The following is a 19,704-nucleotide window of genomic DNA, read 5'->3' as shown; positions in this document are numbered from 1 at the left end:
TCGCTCGTTCCAGTCCCCTAAAGGGACTTTTGGGAGGTTTCCACTGTTTTGGTACCTCAGGGGCTTTGCATATGCGACATGACACCCGAAAACCATTCCAGCTAAATTTGAGCTCCAAAAGCCAAATATTGTTCCTTCCCTTCTGAGTCCTGCCGTGGGTCCAAACAGCCGTTTATTACCACATATGGTGTATTGCTGAAATCGGGACAAATTGCTTTACAAATTTTGGGGTGATTTTTCTACTTTATTCATTGTAAAAATTAAACATTTCTATATTTTTTCAGAAAAAAGTAGATTTTCATTTTCACGGCCTAATTCCACTAAATTCAGCAAAAAAACTGTGGGGTCAAAATGCTAACTATACCCCTAGAAAAATTCCTTAAGGGGTGTAGTCTTCAAAATGGGGTCGGTTTTGGGGGGATTCCACTGTTTTGCTCCCTCCAGGGCGTTGCAAACGCGACATGGCACTGAAAACCAATCCAGCAAAATCTGCGCTTCAAAATCCAAATGGCGCTCCTTCCCTTCTGAGCTCTGCCGTGGATCCAAACAGCAGTTTAGTACCACATACGGGGTATTGGCGTAATCGGGAGAAGTAGCTTTACAAGTTTTGGGGTGCTTTTTAATCTTTATTCCTTGCAAATATTATTTTTTTTAATATTTTTTCAGAAAAAAAGTAGATTTTCACTTTCACAGACATACTCCAATAAATATAGCAAAAGAGCTGTGGGGTCAAGATGCTAACTATACCCCTAGATAAATTCCTTGAGGTGTGTAGTTTCCAAAACCGTCTCACTTTTGTGGGATTTCCACTGTTTTGGCACAACAAGACCTCTTCAAACCTGACATGGTGCCTAAAATATATTCTAAAAAAAGGAGGCCCCAAAATCCACTAGGTGCTCCTTTACTTCTGAGGCCAGTGTTTCAGTAAATTAGCGCACTAGGGCCACATGTGGGATATTTCTAAAAACTGCAGAATCTGGGCAATAAATATTGAGTTGCGTTTCTCTGGTAAAACCTTCTGCGTTACAGAAAAAATGTATTACAAATGAATTTCAGCAAAAAAAAAAAAATTTGTAAATTTCACCTGTACTTTGCTTTAATTCCTGTGAAGCACCTAAGGGGTGAAGAAACTTTCTGAATGCTGTTTTGAAAATACTTTGAGGGGTGCAGTTTTTAATATGGGGTGATTTATGGGGTCTATCTAGTACATAAGGCCCTCAAAGCCACTTCAGAACTGAACTGGCCCCTGTAAAAATAGCCTTTTGAAATTTTCTTGAAAAAGTGAGAAATTGCTGCTAAAGTTCTAAGCCTTGTAACGTCCTAGAAAAATAAAATAATGTTCAAAAAACAATGGAAATATAAAGTAGACATATGGAATATATAAAATAGTAACTATTTTGTGTGGTATTACTATCTGTTTTACAAGCAGATACATTTAAAATGAGAAATCATAATTTTTGCTAATTTTCTCAACATTTTGGTGTTTTTCACAAATAAGCAATGACTTTATTGATCTAATTTTTCCACTAACATAAAGTACAATATGTCACGAGAAAACAATCTCAGAATCGCTTGGATAGGCAAAAGCATTCCAGAGTTATTAACACATAAATTGACATGTCAGATTTGAGAAAATGGGGCTGGTCATGAAGGTCAAAATGAGCTCGGTCTTGAAAGGGTTAATGCCAAAGAATTTAACTTTTTTATTTTCCATAAAACGCTGTTACATTTGTTTGAATATAAATGAAGCAATTAACAAAACTAATATAAAAAGGTCAATACCCTTATTTGCCTTGTAGCTCCGCACTGATTCCGAAAAGCGGTCACTTGTTGAGAGTGGATTAAGCTGGCACAGTGAATCAGAAGAACGAGGACCACGCAGGATGGAGTATGACAGTGGAAGCTTAAAGGCAGAGCATGGTTCATCCCGCTGGCGCAGAGAAAAGAATAATGATCCTCCAAAACCTGATGTGAAAAAAACTGTTAGTCTCGGACAGCAATTGCGGAAAGGAAAGAACCCACAAGTTGGTGTTACATCACCTATCACCCAAACTGGACAAACAGTCTCCAAAGTAGGAGGTAATAAATGCTGATGTTTTCACAAATCTGGTTCATTAGTAATGTTGCTAACTAAAGAGGCTCTGTCACCACATTATAAGTGCCCTATATTGTACATGATGTGATTGGCGCTGTAATGTAGATTACAGAAGTGTTTTTTATTTAGAAAAAACGATCATTTTTGACGGAGTTATGACCTATTTTAGCTTTATGCTAATGAGTTTCTTAATGGACAACTGGGTGTGTTTTACTTTTTGACCAAGTGGGCGTTTTGGAGAGAAGTGTATGACGCTGACCAATCAGAGTCATACACTTCTCCCCATTCATTTACACAGCACATAGCGATATAGCTATATCGCTATGTGCAGCCACATAAGCACACTACAGGGTGGGCCATTTATATGGATACTCCTAAATAAAATGGGAATGGTTGGTGATATTAACTTCCTGTGTGTGGCACATTAGTATATGGGAGGGGGGAAACTTTTCAAGCTGGGTGTTGACCATGGCGGCCATTTTGAAGTCGGACATTTTGTATCCAACTTTAATTTTTTCAATGGGAAGAGGGTCATGCGACACATCAAACTTATCGAGAATTTCACAAGAAAAACAATGGTGTGCTTGGTTTTAACGTTACTTTATTCTTTCATGAGTTATTTACAAGTTTCTGACCACTTATAAAATGTGTTCAAAGTGCTGCCCATTGTGTTGGATTGTCAATGCAACCCTCTTCTCGCACTCTTCACACACTGATAGCAACACCGCAGAAGAAATGCCTCCCGATCTGGCCCCCTTAGACTTTTATCTTTGGGGTCATCTGAAGGCAATTGTCTATGCTGTGAAGATACGAGATGTGCAGCAACTGAAACTACGGATACTGGAAGCCTGTGCTAGCTTTTCTTCTGTGGTGTTGCTATCAGTGTGTGAAGAGTGAGAGAAGAGGGTTGCATTGACAATCCAACACAATGGGCAGCACTTTGAACACATTTTATAAGTGGTCAGAAACTTGTAAATAACTCATGAAAGAATAAAGTAACGTTAAAACCAAGCACACCATTGTTTTTCTTGTGAAATTCTCGATAAGTTTGATGTGTCACATGACCCTCTTCCCATTGAAAAAACTAATGTTGGATACAAAATGGCCGACTTCAAAATGGCCGCCGTGGTCAACAACCCAGCTTGAAAAGTTTCCCCCCCTCCCATATACTAATGTGCCACAAACAGGAAGTTAATATCACCAACCATTCCCATTTTATTTAGGTGTATCCATATAAATGGCCCACCCTGTATAATGTTACTGCAGTGTCCTGACAATGAATATACATTACCACCAGCCAGGATGTGATGTGTATTCAGAATCCTGACACTTCGCTAACACAATCCCAACACTACAGCACAGCAAGCGTAATCTCACGAGATTACACTGTAAACTGTCATTTCAAACGAGATTACGCTTGCTGTGTTGTAGTGTCGGATTGTGTTAGTGAAGTGTCAGGATTCTGAATACACATCACGTCCTGGCTGGAGGTAATGTATATTCATTGTCAGGACATTGCAGTAACATTATAGTGTGTTTATGTGGCTGCACATAGCGATATAGCTATATCGCTATGTGCTGCGTAAATGAATGGGGAGAAGTGTATGACTTCCATTAAGAAACTCATTATCATAAAGCTAATATAGGTCATAACTCCGTCAAAAATGATTGTTTTTCTAAATAAAAAACAGTGCTGTAATCTACATCACATCATGTACAATATAGGGCACTTATAATGTGGTGACAGAGCCTCTTAAGTACCAAAATACAGCAGTGTTTTTGTAAATATACTCCCCTTTCCTAGGGGTGGCACGTCTCCGTGAAATGTTTTATGTCAACATTATGTAAATTGCAACACATGCAATTGTGAGATTTTGGGGTAGAAGCCGGTAGAAATGAGGATTTTAAAAAATGGGGATGTTTAAGAGGTTAAGGAGAGTTAATGAAGTTGAAATAAGGCAAAGACCAAACTAGGTGGAATAGGTTTTTTTTTTGAAGAGGCGAACAAAGGACCTGAGCTTAATGCAAATTTTCATCATTTAAAGGGGTTGTCCAGCTTCTGACAACTGATGACCTATCTACCGGATAGGTCATCAGTATGACATCGGTGCGAGTCACACTGATAAGCCGCTCCGGTGGCTTGCGAGCACCGGATGTTGTAGTGCATAATGCTATGAACGGAGCCCGGAAACAGTTGGCTCCGACCATTGCATAGCGGTCGTGCTGCAGAACCGCAGGACCGCTCCTGTTCACTTGAATAGGAGTAGAGATGCAGTACTGCAGCTCAGCCGCTATTCCGTCGCCAGAGCTAACTGCTTCCGGCATGTACGTCCGGTGCACGGATCCCCACAGATGATGAACCGGTGGATAGGTCATCAGTTGTCAGAACCTGGAAAACCCCTTTAAGTACTGTCAGATCACTATGTTCTTAGAAATATTCACATAAATGCATCTCTATTACTTCAACTTCATGACTACTTACCTGCAAATAAATATATATATTCGTAAAATTCATTTCAATCTGTATATTGGTATAAAATACCATGCTTAGAAAAACAATAGTTGTATTACTCTTGCCACTACTAGAAGAGAGGAGAAACATGTTTTAACCAGAATTGTATAACAAATGATAATAATCATCATTAACTGCCACAGTTATTAATTTATTTTTTTATTTATATTTGGTTCTATGTTATTTTTTTAGCAGCTAAGTCTGAACAAAAAGCAGCTGATAAGTCTAAACTGACCCTAAAAACTTCTGGGCTGCAGCGGTCATCTTCTGATGCAGGACGAGATCCACGTTCACCTGATGCAAAAAAACCTCCCTCAGGAATTACTCGTCCAGGATCATCTTTTGGTTACAAGAAACCAACTACTCCTTCTTCTCCGCTCACTGGTAATTCAGCCACACTTGGTAAAACTCCAAAATCTTCAGGGATACCTGTGAAACCTTCTTCAGGGTCTGTAAGTGGGAATCGGAAGACAAGCTTAGATGTTACAGGAGCAGCAGAGCCTGGGTTCCTCTCTCCATCTGCCCGCACCAATATACAATACCGTAGCCTTCCTCGGCCTGCCAAATCTAGCTCTATAAGTGTTACTGGAGGTAGAAATACCAATAGGCCACTTAGCAGCAGTGTGGATGCAAGTCTTGTGCCAGTGCAAGGAAAGAATGTGGGGACTCCGTCTTCCCGTCTTAAGGAGCCATCAAAAGTTGGCGGAGGTCGACTAGGAGTGAACCAAACTGATCGTGAAAAAGAGAAGGCTAAAGCAAAGGCCGTAGCTCAAGACACAGAATACAGGACTAGTGCAGCAAATCAAGTGGAAGCAAATGTGTTAAATATGAAGGAAGGAACTCCAACTACCCCTCACAGGTGGGCATGGCTCAATTTCTCTAATTTATCTTTTAACAAATATTAAAACAACTACCTCTATCATTCTGATCACATTTTTAATCTTTTATTCTAGGTCTATTACAAAACCTTTTATGAAGACACCAACCTTATCAAATCTAGATAAAGTCAACTCAAACAGCCTAGACTTTAATACCTGCGTTACAGAATTGGTGCCAAGTAAACAGCTTGAAATCCCTACAGGTGTTGCTTGTCTTACACCAAGTCCAGCTCCTATCCTAAACATCAATTCCGCCAGCTTTTCCCAGGGACTGAGTAACCTTAGAATGTACCCAAAGTTATCAGGGTTGCACCGTAGCATGGAGTCACTTCCACTCACTATCAGTGTCCCTCCTGCCCAGTATAATGGAGATGGTGAGGATCAAACACCAGATACTGGATGGAATGATAACCTCAAGTCACCTGCACCAGATTGGTAATTTTTGCCCCATTTGTTTTTCTTATGACAATTCTATTTTAGAGATTTATATACAAAGAAAAAGCAGATTTATATGCAAGGAAATATTGTAATATTTATTTCAAGAAAGGCACCCAGACCCAATTTAAACTCTTTCAACAAATTTACCATAATGCTATGTTCACAAAGGACAGATGCGCTGCGTAAAAGCACACAGCGTATCCACCCTGGACCCCGCAGGGAATTCCATCTGAAAAGCCGCACCAGATTGTAGTGCAGTTTTTCAGGCGGAATGTCTGCTGCTAAAAATGTCAAGAAAAAAAACACATTTTACTTACCCGTAGTCATGGTGACACGTCCCTCTGATGTCCGGCCTCCTGGGCTGCAACCCTATCTGACCGCTGCATCCCTTGTGACTGTTGCAGCCTGTGATTGGCTGCAGTAGTAAAATGGGATGACACATCATTTCAGTAGGCCAGCCTGGACAGAGAAACAGAGACCTGGGTAAGTATAAAAAAAATAAATTCTTCTGAGATGCAATTTTTTGCAGCGGAATCTCAGCTTTTCTGATGCAAAAATGGCAACATCTGCTATTTGTTGCGGGTTTCACAGGAAAGCAGCGACTCCAAAGCATAAAATTACATGCTCCGGATTAAAAAAAATGCACCGCAGCTCAATTTAGTAAAGTTTTTTTGGCATGTTATTTTACGCAGCGTGTGGATGAGATATGTTTGAATCTTTGCCACTTTGCTACTACTTTATTAGGCCCCGTGCACACGGCCGTGCCCGTAATCACGGCCCGTGAATGCGGGCATGGCCGGCCGCCGACTGCCACCCACATTTTCGGGCCGTGCTCCCATACAAAGTATGGGAGCACGGCCCGCAAAATGCAAAAGAACGGACGTGCCCCTTAATTTTCGGAACATTTATTACGGCACGGACACCCATCCGTAGACATACGGAAAGGTGTCCGCGTTCAATGGAAGTGAATGGGTCCGTTTTTGTGGACCGCAATTGCGGTCCGCAAAGACTGAGGTTTTTTACGGATGTGTGCATGGGGCCTAACACTGCGGATTTTCCACAATGATGTCCATTGCAGAAAACCAAGAGTTTATGCTACGTGTGAACATACCCTAACATTATGGAGGAGTTATGAGGAGGAGTTCTATAGTCTCACTGGTCTTACAGTAAGGGCTTATTCAGACGAACGTGATATACATCCGTGCAATGCGCGTGATTTTCACTCGCGTCGCACGGACCTATATTAGTCTATGGGGCCGTGCAGACATGTGCGTGATTTTTATGCAGCGTTGGTCTGCTGCGTAAAAGTCACGACATGTCCGTTCTTTGAGCGTTTTTCGCCCATCACCCACCCATTGAAGTCAATGGGTGCGTGAAAACCACGCATGTCACACGGAAGCACCTACGTGCGAACAGCGTGATTCGCGTAACAGCTGTCAAAAGGATGAGTGAAAACAGAAAAGCACCACGTGCTTTTCTGTTTACAAACATCCAAATGGAGTGTCATAATGATGGCGGCTGTGCGAAAACCATGCAGCCGCGCATCATATGATGCTGCCACACGGAGCTGTCAAGTGCCTTTTGCGCAGGCAAAACACCGCGTTTTTTGCATGCGCAAAATGCACACGCTTGTGTGAATCCGGCCTAAGGCTAAGTTCACACGGCTTATTTTCGGGCTAAAAACGGCCGAAAAATCTGAAGCAGAACACCTCCAAACATCTGCCCATTGATTTCAATGGGAAGAACTGAGGTTTTTTACGTGGCCATTTTGAAAAACGGCCACATTAAAAAACGCCCGCGAAAAAGAAGTGCATGTTAGTTCTTGAGCCGTTTTTGGAGCCGTTTTTCATTGACTCTATAGAAAAACAGCTCCAAAAACGGCCGTAAAAAACGCTGCGAAAAATGCGAGTTGGTTACAAACCGGCTGAAAATCAGGAGCTGTTTTCCCTTGAAAACAGCTTCGTATTTTCAGACGTTTTTTGCTAAGCGTGTGAACATACCCTAAGGGTGGATTGACACGTGGCAGATTATGTTACAGAAATTTCTGCAACTAAAAATCAGTTGAAGAAATTTATGTGCCTGCTGCAGAAACAACCTCATGCAGAAGAATGGAACTCATTTTTAGTCTCATAAATTTCTGCAACAAATTCTGCTGCAGGTCAATTCACCCTAAAGTAACCTCTTTTATAATCATGTAAATGTCTTGCATCCCTACTTGTTATAGTTACAGTCCAGGGTGTAAATAGATCATTAGACAGATCTCTGTACTTACCTTTGATATTTTTAGATCAAGTTTTCAGGTCACCTCTAAGCTGTTATTTTTTCTAACTCAATAACTCTTTCATTTTGATAATCTATCTTGGTACCACAGTCGACCCTTTACATCTCTAAAGCATCTCCAGGTCTGCTTTATCTTTTTTTGTACACTGGTGCCCAAAACTGTAACCAATACTATTTGTGGTCTGACTGTTAAAGTGGTTGTCCGCTTTCATCAAATCCATGGTATTTTTTGTTATTAAGAGTTTAACGACTTTCCAATATACTTCTGTAATAATTCCTTACGGTTTTCAAGATCTCTGCTTGCTGTTATTCAGTAGGGACATTCATTGTTTACTTCCAGTGGATAAAATGATGTCCATGTGATGGACACACAGGTGCTGGGAAGCTTAGAAAATTCAGCTCTGTTAGGGTATGTGCACACACACTAATTACGTCCGTAATTGACGGACGTATTTCGGCCGCAAGTCCCGGACCGAACACAGTGCAGGGAGCCGGGCTCCTAGCATCATAGTTATGTACGATGCTAGGAGTCCCTGCCTCCCTGCAGGACAACTGTCCCGTACTGTAAACATGATTACACTACGGGACAGTTGTCCTGCAGCGAGGCAGGGACTCCTAGCGTCGTACATAAGTATGATGCTAGGAGCCCGGCTCCTTGCACTGTGTTCGGTCCGGGACTTGCGGCCGAAATACGTCCGTCAATTACGGACGTAATTAGTGTGTGTGCACATACCCTTACACATAATGTATCTTTAACCCATTGATAACTGAGCCTGTTTTGACCTTGTGGACCAATTTTTTCAAATCTGACGTGTCACTTTATGTGCTTTTTACTTGGGAATCCTTTTTACCTATTCAAGCGATTCTGAGATTGTTTTTTCATGACATATTGTACTGTATGTTAGTGGAAGAATTTGATCAATAAATGTAGTATTTTTTTTGTGAAAAACATCAAACTTTAGAGAAAATGTGCACAAATTATCATTTTTCTAAATTTAAATGTATCTGCTTGTAAAACAGATAGCAACAAAATAGTTACTAATTAACATTTCCCATATGTCTACTTTATGTTGGCATCATTTTTTTAACATCCTTTTATTTTTCTAGGACGTTACAAGTCTTAGAACTTTAGCAGCAATTTCTCACATTTTCAAGAAAATTTCCAAAACCTATTTTTATAGGTACCAGTTCACTTCTGAAGTGGCTTTGAGGGCCTTATATACCCCCATAAGTCACCCAATTTTAAAAACTGCACCCGAGAAATGCAACTCAATATTTATTGCCCAGATTCTGCAGTTTTTATAAAAATCCCACATGTGTGCTAATGGACTGAAGCACAGGCCTCAGAAGCAAAGGAGCACCTAGAGGATTTTGGAGCCTCCTTTTTATTAGAATATATTTTATGTCCGGTTTGAAGAGGTCTTGTGGGGCCAAAACAGAGGAGACACCCCCCAAAAAGACACCATTAGGCAAACTACACCCCTCAAGGAATTTATAGAGCGGTAAAAGGAGCATTTTAACCTCACAGTTTTTTTTACTGAATTTAGTGGAATTTTGTCCGTAAAAATGAACATCTAAATTTTTTTCCATTAAAACTTAGAAATTATTTTTTTTTACAAGGTATAAAGAAGAAAAAGCACCCTAAGATTTGTAAAGCTATTTGTTTGGGCACACGGCAGGGCTCAGAAGGGAAGGAGCGCTATTTGGCTTTTGAAGCTCAAGTTTGCTGGATTGGATTTCTGGTGTCATGTCGCATTTGTAAAACCCCTGAGTGACCAAAACAGTGGACACTCCCCAGAATTGACCCCATTTGGGAAACTACAGCTCTAAAAAGAATTTATCTAGGGGTATAGTGAGCATTTTGATCCCACAGGTTTTTTGCTGAATTTAGTGTAAATGAAAACTTTTATTTTTGCCATGAAAACTTCTATTGTTTTTTATTCTGTTTTTTTTTACGGTGTACACAGTGCATTATAAATGACATTTAATTGACTCCATGGGTCGATGCGATTACGGCAATACCTTATGTATATAGTTTTTTTTAATGTTTTACGGTGTTTGCACGTAAAAATCACGGTTTTAAAATAAATTATTTCGTTTTTGTGTCGCCATATTCTAAGAGCCTTAACTTTTTTATTTTTCCATCAAGAAAGCTGTGTGAGGGCTTGTTATTTGCAGAACAAACTGTAGTTTTTATTGGTACCATTTTTGGGTACATGCGATGTTTTGATCTCTATTTTTTTAATTTTTTGGGAGCTGAAGTGACTAAAAATAGCGATTCTGGTATAGTTTTTTAATTAATTTTTTTATGGCGTTAACCGTGAAGGATAAATTACATTTTACTTTTATAATTCAGGCCGTTACGGACGGCGGCGATATAAATTATGCATAGTTTATTTTTTTACTAATAATAAAGGACTTTACAAGGGAAAAAGTGTGATTTTTAATTTTATTACTTTTTTTTTTACTAGGAACTTGAAGATCCAACTGTTGGATTATTGTTCTAATACCCTGCAATACTTATGTATTGCAGGGTATTATACCTGTCAGTTTCACACTGACGGGGCATATTAGGTCCTACCTTCTGTAGATGGCAGACCGGAGGCATTTGTTAGGCCTCCGGTTGCCATAGCAATAATCGCGCCACGTGGTGCCGATGTTGTTATAACAACTTAACTGCTGCGGTCGCTATTGACCGCCGCATTTAAGGGGTTAATCGGCCGGGATCATCGCTGTGATCCGACCTGATGCTTTCCCCCAGTACTAAGGCTGCTAGTAGCAGCCTGTACTGGGAGATGCCGGGCTGCGGGCAATACCTGTGTGCTCTGTTAGGAGCACACGTAGATTAACGGGCCGCAGGCACAAGGACCAGTGCTACAGCCCGTTAATCTACGTGGGGTGGTCGGGAAGGGGTTAATAAGCCATGCGTCTGTGTAATCATCACATGATCATGGACAGAATTTTATCCACTGAAGGTAACTGAATTACAACAAGCAGAAATCTTGAATACTGTATAACTTTTAATTACTGTATACAAAATGTTTTATTAATTTGCTGAAACTAGACAGCCCCTTTTAAGTCATAAGCCTTACTGTTCTTAGCCTTACTGTTCAACTTTACTCCCACAGTTCTATCCAGGATCGAAACACATTGCCAAAAAAAGGATTGCGGTATGTATGTTTTTGATTTTGAATTTATTGCAGCACTCAGGGCCGTTTCTAGGGCTATGGGAGGGGTGCCACCGCCTAGGGCTTTGTCAAAGCAGAGTTTTTTTGCACTACAGAACTTTAGACAAGCCAGTTAGAGTAATTAATTTAATTGTTTTTTTTAACATATTAGGTACCAGTCACATTCTCAGGATGAACCCAAGGAGAGGCGTCATTCACACACCATTGGGGGCATTCAAGTTAGAGATGACTTGTCTTCTCTACCACCACCTTTGACGCTTACTAATGTAGGGAAACCTCCCTTAGCATGTTTGGGTGAGTTTGATATTTGTTTTATCTCTCGTTTTTTTTGTTAAACAAATTGCATCAAATTTTATCATAATATATTTGGCAAAGTATCAAAAAGATATAATATGCCATGTATTTGTTTTGCCACAAATATACCGTAATTCTGAATAGAATAGAATTCTGGAGAATGTTGCCTTGATTATTTGCCATACCCTCTCTATCTGTTCTTTCACATATCAATTTATTTCTGTTCAATTCAGTTATACAAATAATAAAATTGTTCAACTTCATTAATATCACAATTAACCTTAAGCTTTGGCTTATCCTTAATGACACCATTCACTGTATCATTGCTCTAAATTTAATTTGTGTCATCCCTAATCAGGCTCTGTTCACACTAGCTTCCGTTTTTTACAGGATACATATACTGTATTAAGGATCCTTTTGACAAATCTATCATAAATCAGTATGATGTGTTTTTTAACTCATTGACTTATAATGGGTCCATCAAGTTTCCGTTAGGTATCCATTTTTTTTACTGGATAGAATAGCGTAGCATGCTTTGTTATTCAGATTTTCAAAGTGCAACAAAAACTAGATAAAAAAGAATGAATGCAAGTTTGAACAGAGCCTTTAAAAGTAACTTTCATTTTAGTAAATTTTTTGACGTGTCATAGTGGTATGTCAGAGGCTTTGAGGGGTCTAGGTGCTAGCACGGAAACAAAAGGGCAGAAGCAAACAGCTGAGCACTGTGCCCTTTAGGTTCTTATCATCTTTTTTCGGCTCTCCTAGGAAAGGCAGGGTTATCGTTGCATGGGCTATAGACTTACTTTCAGACCGTATAGACCACTCTGCATTGCTTTCCCAAAAGAGATGGATAAAAGGCAGATCACAGTCAAAGGGGCATAGAACTCAGCTTATTGTTCTGCCCCTTTATTCCAACAATAGGTGGGAAGTATTGGGAACTGATATGTAACCTTTGAATTCATGCAGTCCATCTATATATATATATATATATATATTTTCTATTTTTGTGTACATTTATTATCCAACAGTGAGTCCCTCTACTGCTCCTCGTATTGCTCGGTCAAGCAGTATTCCAGCTCAAGACTCTTCTTTTGAACTTTTCAGTTCTTCAACTTTAGGGAGTTCACTATCTCTTGCTGATCGACCTAAAGGAGCAATGACTAGATCTGGCTCATTTAGAGACCCTCCTGATGATGGTAAGTACACAAGTTTGATTTAGAAGAATTGAGAATCTGAAATTTCCTACTTAAAAGCCAATAACTCAAAATTATTAATTTTTTTTGCTATGATTTTACTAAAAATTTGGTTTATCATTTATCTGTGATGGTCTGTTTTCACCCTCTTAACCAGGCAATACCAACCGTCTATTTCTTTTTTTCCTGCAAATAATTTTATGGCTCGAGTTAATTATTGCGTAAGAAATCTAGGCAGGATTTTGGGGCCTGGCAATTATTTTTTTTTAATTCGGAAATCTTTATTGAATTACTTTTTTTTTTAAAAAGACAGTAAGCTTGGTCAGGTTAGACAAAGCACCAGATATAAACAACACTACAGATATTCCCGCCTTGCAATTAGTTCCTGTATTACTATCATCTGGGGGAGGGGGCCTGATGAGTCAAAAAATCTGCAAACCAGAGAACTGAGGTGACAAATTCTATTGGTACACCTTTTACTCGAAACCTATCTATAACCTCATATCATTCAACCTGAGGAGCCAATCTCACCAGAGCATTCATTCCATATATTCAATAACGACTGATTTGCCTTGCTGGAAACCTCCCAGTCTTTGTTACTTTTGGGCTCCAGAGTTTGTGCCTTTATCTGGCAAACACCACAACAAGAGCTATTACTCCCCAAGCCAACTCAAGTTAGCAGACCTGCTCCTCAGACCTCGGTACACATTGTTTTATAAGCGACAGGCACCATCACCGAGGGGTGGGGCACTCCAACCATCCCTTGCCAGCGGGCTTGACGAACTGTACAGTCATCTACCTGCAATCGGAAGCATACTATTGGGAGAAGGAGCCCTTTCATGAACATACGAGATGTGTCCCTAAAGTTATGAGAATTATTTCCCAAAAAATCCTTTTATTCAAAAAACATACAATTAGGCTCGATCATCTTCAAAGTAAGTCCCCTAGGACTCAACACAACAATTCCAGTGACACTGCCATTCTTCATAGCAGTGCTGGAAGTCTTCATGTGAGAGGTTTTTCAGCTCCTTCATCGCGGCAGAATGGACGTTTCCAATTGTACCAAAATGGTGTTCTTTTAGGTGAGTTTTGATTTTAGGGAGCAAATAAAAGTCACATGTTGCTAAGTCAGAGCTATAGGGCAGGTGAGGAGGGGTAGGGTTTTTTTTTTGTGCCAAAAACTCCCTCACAGCTAATGATGTGTGACTCGGCAGGATGCTTGTTTTGGCAATGTCAGGGCGCACTTGCAAAACCCTTCTCCGCAAGTGCTCCAGGACCTGTTGGTAAAAAGTCTGATTGACCGTCAGTCCTGGTGGTACAAATTCTTTGTGAACAAATCCTTGTCAGTCCAAAAACACGATGAGCATTGGTTTGAGTCTTGATTTACTCATGCAGGCTTTCTTCGGTCGAGGTGAATTGGGAGTGTGCCTTTCTGAACTCTGCCTTTTTTGTTTCATGATCAAAAAAACATATCTCATCTCCAGTAATCACTGTATGCAAAAAGGAGGGCTCAGTTGTCACATGATACAACAGTTCTTGGGAAATTAACTGATGATCCTTCTGCTCATCAAACAAGTTTTTTGGAAATTATTCTCTTAACTTTTGGGAAACATCTCCTATTAATCGTCTTTGTTTTTAAGGTGTACAGTTGTTAGTTGCTGCTTGGTATTTGGGGTATTTAGGGTGTGTACATTTTGTACCAACACCCCCGCATATATATGTCCCCACCCTGGGAGGTCTTTGAGAATATTGTGTCTCCATACATTCAACTATATTCCATTGTCACGGGACACTGGACCCAATAATCCCCTGCTACAGATTTGTGATATATTTGTATGTAGTTCAATATGTTATTTCGTGATTTACCTAACCTTGACTTCTACTTATCACCTGATTTTGAGTTTGAGGTATCCACTGTCCAAGCGCAAAAACTACTATGTGATCAATATCCTATATTATAGCCTTGATCTTTACAAGAAATCTAATTTTACAAAAGAAAAATTAGCCTTTTTATACCCCTGGTGGGGGGGGGGGGGGAATCTATAAATATATATCGCTGCAGAACTATATCCTTCTTTACCCGATTATACCAGTCATTCTCCTTAAACCAACCCTAGAGATTTTGCCATTATGGGGATGAACTAGCTATCCTGCTACCCCTTTGCTTAACCCCTAGGTGCACCACAACGCAACTGTACGTCCCGGTGGTCAGTGTCTTAGAGCACCAGGATGTACAGTTACCTCGCGGTTCCCGATGCACATTGTCGGCGACAGTGTGCATCGGGAGGCAAGCTGTCCCCGACAGCTGACACTCCACTGTTGCCGATCAGTGGCTCATTTCCACTGATTTTGGCAATTAACCCCTTCAATGTGGCGATCAATTGCAATCACCGCATTTTAGGGGTTTCTAGCACATCGGCAGACCTCACAATGAAATTGTGAGATTTGCAGATGGCTAGCATGGCGACCGGAGGCCAAGTAATAGCCTCTGTGTCTGCCATGTACGAAAGCCTATCAGGACCAGCCTCCTGATAGACTTTCTGTCAGAGTGACAGGCAGTCACTGTGTCGTTCCCAATGCACACTGTTGGTGACAGTGTGCATCGGGAACCAGGAGGTCAGCTGTCCCGGACAGCTGACACTCCACTGTTGCCGATCAGCGACTCATCACCGCTGATTTCGGCAATTAACCCATTAAATGTGACGCTCGATTGCGATCGCAGCATTTAGGGGGTTTGTAGCACATCAGCAGCCCCCATGCAATTGTGGGGCTTGCTGATGCTTGTGATGGCATCCGGAGGCCAGACAACGGCCCCCGGGTGTGCCATGTATGGAATCCTACGAGAACCAGCCTCTGGCTGGTCCTCATAGATTAACTGTCAGAGTGACTGTGACGTCACACTGACAGTTGGAATACGTTACACTATCTAGGTAGTGTAATGTATTCTAGCAGCGATCAGAGCTGCAGGTAAAAAAAGAAAGTGTAAAAAGTAAAAAATGTTTTACAAAAGTGTAAAAATAAAAGATTTTTTCCCTATAATTCTATTAGAGGAAAAAAATAAACCATTAAAAAACAGTACACATATTTGGCTTACACTGCGTTTGTAACGACCCAATCTATAAATCTATAATGTTATTTTTCCCGCACGATGAACGCAAAAAAAACAAACTAAAAACCATGCCAGAATCACTATTTTCTGGTCACCACCCCTCCCAAAATATAGAATAAAACATGATCAAAAAGTCACATGTACCACAAAATAGTACCAACAAAAACGAAGACCCGTTCCGCAAAAAACAAGCCCTTACACTGATTTTTTGACTGAAAAATAAAAAAGTTATGGCTCACACAATATAAATAATTTTATAAACAAGTGATTTTATTGTGCAAACGCTGCAAAACATAAAGAAACTATATACATATGGTATTGCCGTAATCGTACTGACCCGCAGAATAAAGTAAAATTGTCATTTATAGCGCATTATGAACGCCGTAAGAAATAAAGAATTTAAAACGCCCAAATCACAGTTTTTTGGTCACCTTAGCTCTAAATAAAATGTGATCAAAAAATTTCACGTACTAAAAAATGGTACCAATGAAAACTACAGCTTGTCCCGCCAAAAAATAAGCCCTCACATGACTCAATCGACCAAAAAAAAAAAAAGTTATGACTCTCAGAATGTGTTGATACAAAAGTTTTTTTTTTAACAAATAGTTTTTTCTTTGTAAAAGTAGTAAAATATTTAAAAAAACTATATACATTTGGTATCACCGTAATCGTATTGACCCGCAGAATAAAGTTAAGTTGTCGTTTTTACCGCCCGGTGAAAGCGGTAAAAACGAAACCCTAAAAACAATGGAGGAATGACAGTTTTTTTCCAATTTCACCCCGCAAAGAATTGTATCTTCGGTTTCCCAGCACATTATATTGTACTTTAAATGGTGTCAATAGAAACTACAACACTTCCCGCAAAAATAAGCCCTCACACCGCTCTATTCATGGAAAAATAAAAAAGTTATGGCGCTTGGAAGGCGGGGAGTGAAAAACTAAAAAGGAAAAGAAAAACGGATCAGTCCTGCAAAGGTTACTGAATTTATATAAAAAAAAAAAATAATTATTACCACATGTGGGGTATTGTCATACTCAGGAGAGATTGCGTTACAAATTTACGTCGACTTTTTCTCCTTTATCCCTTGTGAAAATGAAAAAAGTGAGTACCTTTGATAACTGTCATTATCTCTTAGCCCCATAATTTTCAGAAGTTTCGGTATATAACAAAGTCTATTATTCACCATGAAAGAAACAAAACTATGTGAGTCATTTAGTGATACTTTTTCAGCGTACTGTATATGTAAAATACCTCCCAATCCATATTGACCCCAGGATCTCTATCCCATTGTTGTGGAAGTTAATGGCTCAAAATATATTAGACTGAAATTTAGACGAATGTTCCAACAGACACTCTCGCCAGAAACTTTATCCAGCATCCTAATCAGGAGATTTCATATCGATATGAGAGAGGAAGAATAAAACACACAGCCATTGCTTGTATGCTCAAAATACTCCTCTGAGGTTTATTGCCAAACTCAATTACAATAATATTCAAAGGGGTTTAGGCTTGAGGTTAACAATCAGAGACAATGTGACAATAACTCTTTTTTATCCAATAGCATACAATGAGAATATTTGAAATGCATTATTATAATTCTTCATTAAAATGCTGACATCAAGTAACACCTGGAGACAAGCATATAATAGAGTGGTGTTTGCTATTCTTTCCCACCGACAAAGTTTTAAGGAGTACATAACATAAAGAGAAATAGTTGCAAATTATGTCTGGGCGTTCAGCCAGACAGCCGTTTAACGTATTTTTGCAGACTCAAGCAGAACTATACAGAGGGAAATTCATTAGAAAATGGAGAATATATATCTTCGAAATTCGAGATACTTGATAATTCATAATTTAATTTAATACAGAGAATATAAGCAAATTGACCATCCATTGCACCATTTTTGCTGTGATTTTTTTTTGTTATTATCTATGTCAACAAGCAGAAATTTTTTAGACACTCTAAAAACAAAAAAGTTGCAAGTGTAAACTTTGATTTATAATTTATAGCCAATTATGCATATTTTATTTATTTATAAAACTAAGAAACCCATAGTCATGGACATTATATAGTCTCTGAAACTCACTAAAACCTTTCACTTGTGCATTCTAAAATAAAGTATTTTTTCGATAATAATGAATCTGTGAGGCTGTCAAACTCGCTAATATTCTTAATATCCCATAGCAGGGTGACGTTCAGAAAAGTTCTTATTCTTTCAGTTGCTTTAACCGTGTCCCAGACCTGTTGGTTTTCATAAATTATCCCAGTTTCAAATTCCAGGTTTCAGAACCCGGCCTCTAGTAACTCAAAATCATTATCCTACTTATCACCCAATGTAACTAACAGAAATGTGTTGGCGCTTAAAGCGTCCCACTCCTGAAAGTACTGAAATTGTGAAGCCAGGAAATATATTCTCTAGTCAGGAAGGGCAAAACCCCACTTGCTTACTGGCCGAGAGAGAGAGAGCGCAGAGTAATGAAACCATTTCCTTTACCTTTCCAAATTAAGTCGTTAGCAATTGCTTCCAATGTTTAAACCCCCCCCCAAAAAAAAAAAACAACAACTTCCGGGACACCGATCGGACAGTTAACGGAAAAATGTAGAACATAAGGTAGAATAACCATTTTCACCAGTGGAATTCTAGCTGCTCTAGTCAAGGATAATTTATTACATACTCTAACTTTCCTTCTCAGGCCAGAAAACAAAGGGAGTATATTTAATACAATATAATCTTCTGGTGCTCTTGAGATTTTAACACTTAACTGCTCAAGCATTTCAGCAATATTCAGGGGAGATGTAATACCAATATTATTCTCAGTTGAGATTTTTAACTAGCTTGATTTGCTCCAGTTTATTTTATGACCAGCAAGTACTCCAAATTCTTGATATATGCGGACGACATTTCCAAATGATCTAAAATCAAAAGGACGTCCTCTGCATATAGCAAGATCTTATCGACACAGTTTTCAAATTGAAAACCGGCTATGTCCTTTTGGATAATCTAATCTCCAGGGCCAAAGTCTCGATTAGGGCGGATTTACACGAGCGTGTGCGTTTTGCGCACGCAAAAACCGCGGCATTTTGCGTGCGCAAAAGGCACTTGACAGCTCCATGTGTCATGTTCATATGGATGCGCGGCTGCGTGCTTTTCGCGCAGCCGCCATCATTATGACACTCCGTTTGGATGTTTGTAAACAGAAAAGCACGTGTTGCTTTTCTGTTTACATTCACTCTTTTACTGCTGTTGCGCGAATAACGCGCGTCCCACGGAAGTGCTTCCGTGGGGAATGCGTGATTTTCACGCACCCTTTGACTTCAATGGGTGCGTGATGCGCGAAATACGCCGAAATATAGAACATGTCGCGAGTTTTACGCAGCGGACTCACGCTGCGGAAAACTCACGGACAGTCTGCACTGCCCTATAGACTTGCATAGGTCCGTGCGACCCGCGTGAAAACCACGCGGGCTGCACGGACGCAAATCACGTTCGTGTAAATCCGCCCTTACTAAGCTAAATAGGAGAGGGGATAGAGGTCACCACTCTCGGGCACTCTATCCTTTGACTGTCCATATAATATTTTCATCCAATTAATAACTTTTCCCACATGCCAAAACGACTCAGCTCCTTCAAGAGAAAGCACCATTTCACTGTGTCAAATGCTTTTGTGGCATTCATTGAAAGAACAGGCCCTCCTTTAGCCTGTAATCTGTAATA

General features: G+C 39.8%; 1 protein-coding gene across 7 annotated transcripts in view; it reads left to right on the top strand.

The window, feature by feature from the left end:
- Positions 1-19,704, top strand: part of NAV1 (neuron navigator 1) — a 735,938-nt gene that overhangs the window by 319,555 nt on the left and 396,679 nt on the right. For 4 of the 7 annotated variants that reach the window (XM_075853621.1, XM_075853615.1, XM_075853618.1 and 1 more), the window contains 6 exons: positions 1,800-2,079; positions 4,800-5,466; positions 5,561-5,920; positions 11,332-11,373; positions 11,543-11,685; positions 12,714-12,881. In XM_075853621.1, coding sequence (XP_075709736.1) covers positions 1,800-2,079; positions 4,800-5,466; positions 5,561-5,920; positions 11,332-11,373; positions 11,543-11,685; positions 12,714-12,881 — 1,660 coding nt within the window. The remainder of the gene's footprint in view (positions 1-1,799; positions 2,080-4,799; positions 5,467-5,560; positions 5,921-11,331; positions 11,374-11,542; positions 11,686-12,713; positions 12,882-19,704) is intronic. The other 3 variants (XM_075853622.1, XM_075853616.1, XM_075853619.1) reach the window with 2 other exon arrangements.

Source organism: Rhinoderma darwinii, chromosome 2 (genome assembly GCF_050947455.1).
Source record: "Rhinoderma darwinii isolate aRhiDar2 chromosome 2, aRhiDar2.hap1, whole genome shotgun sequence".
NCBI lineage: Eukaryota > Metazoa > Chordata > Amphibia > Anura > Rhinodermatidae > Rhinoderma > Rhinoderma darwinii.
This window is presented reverse-complemented; position numbering and strand designations above follow the sequence as displayed.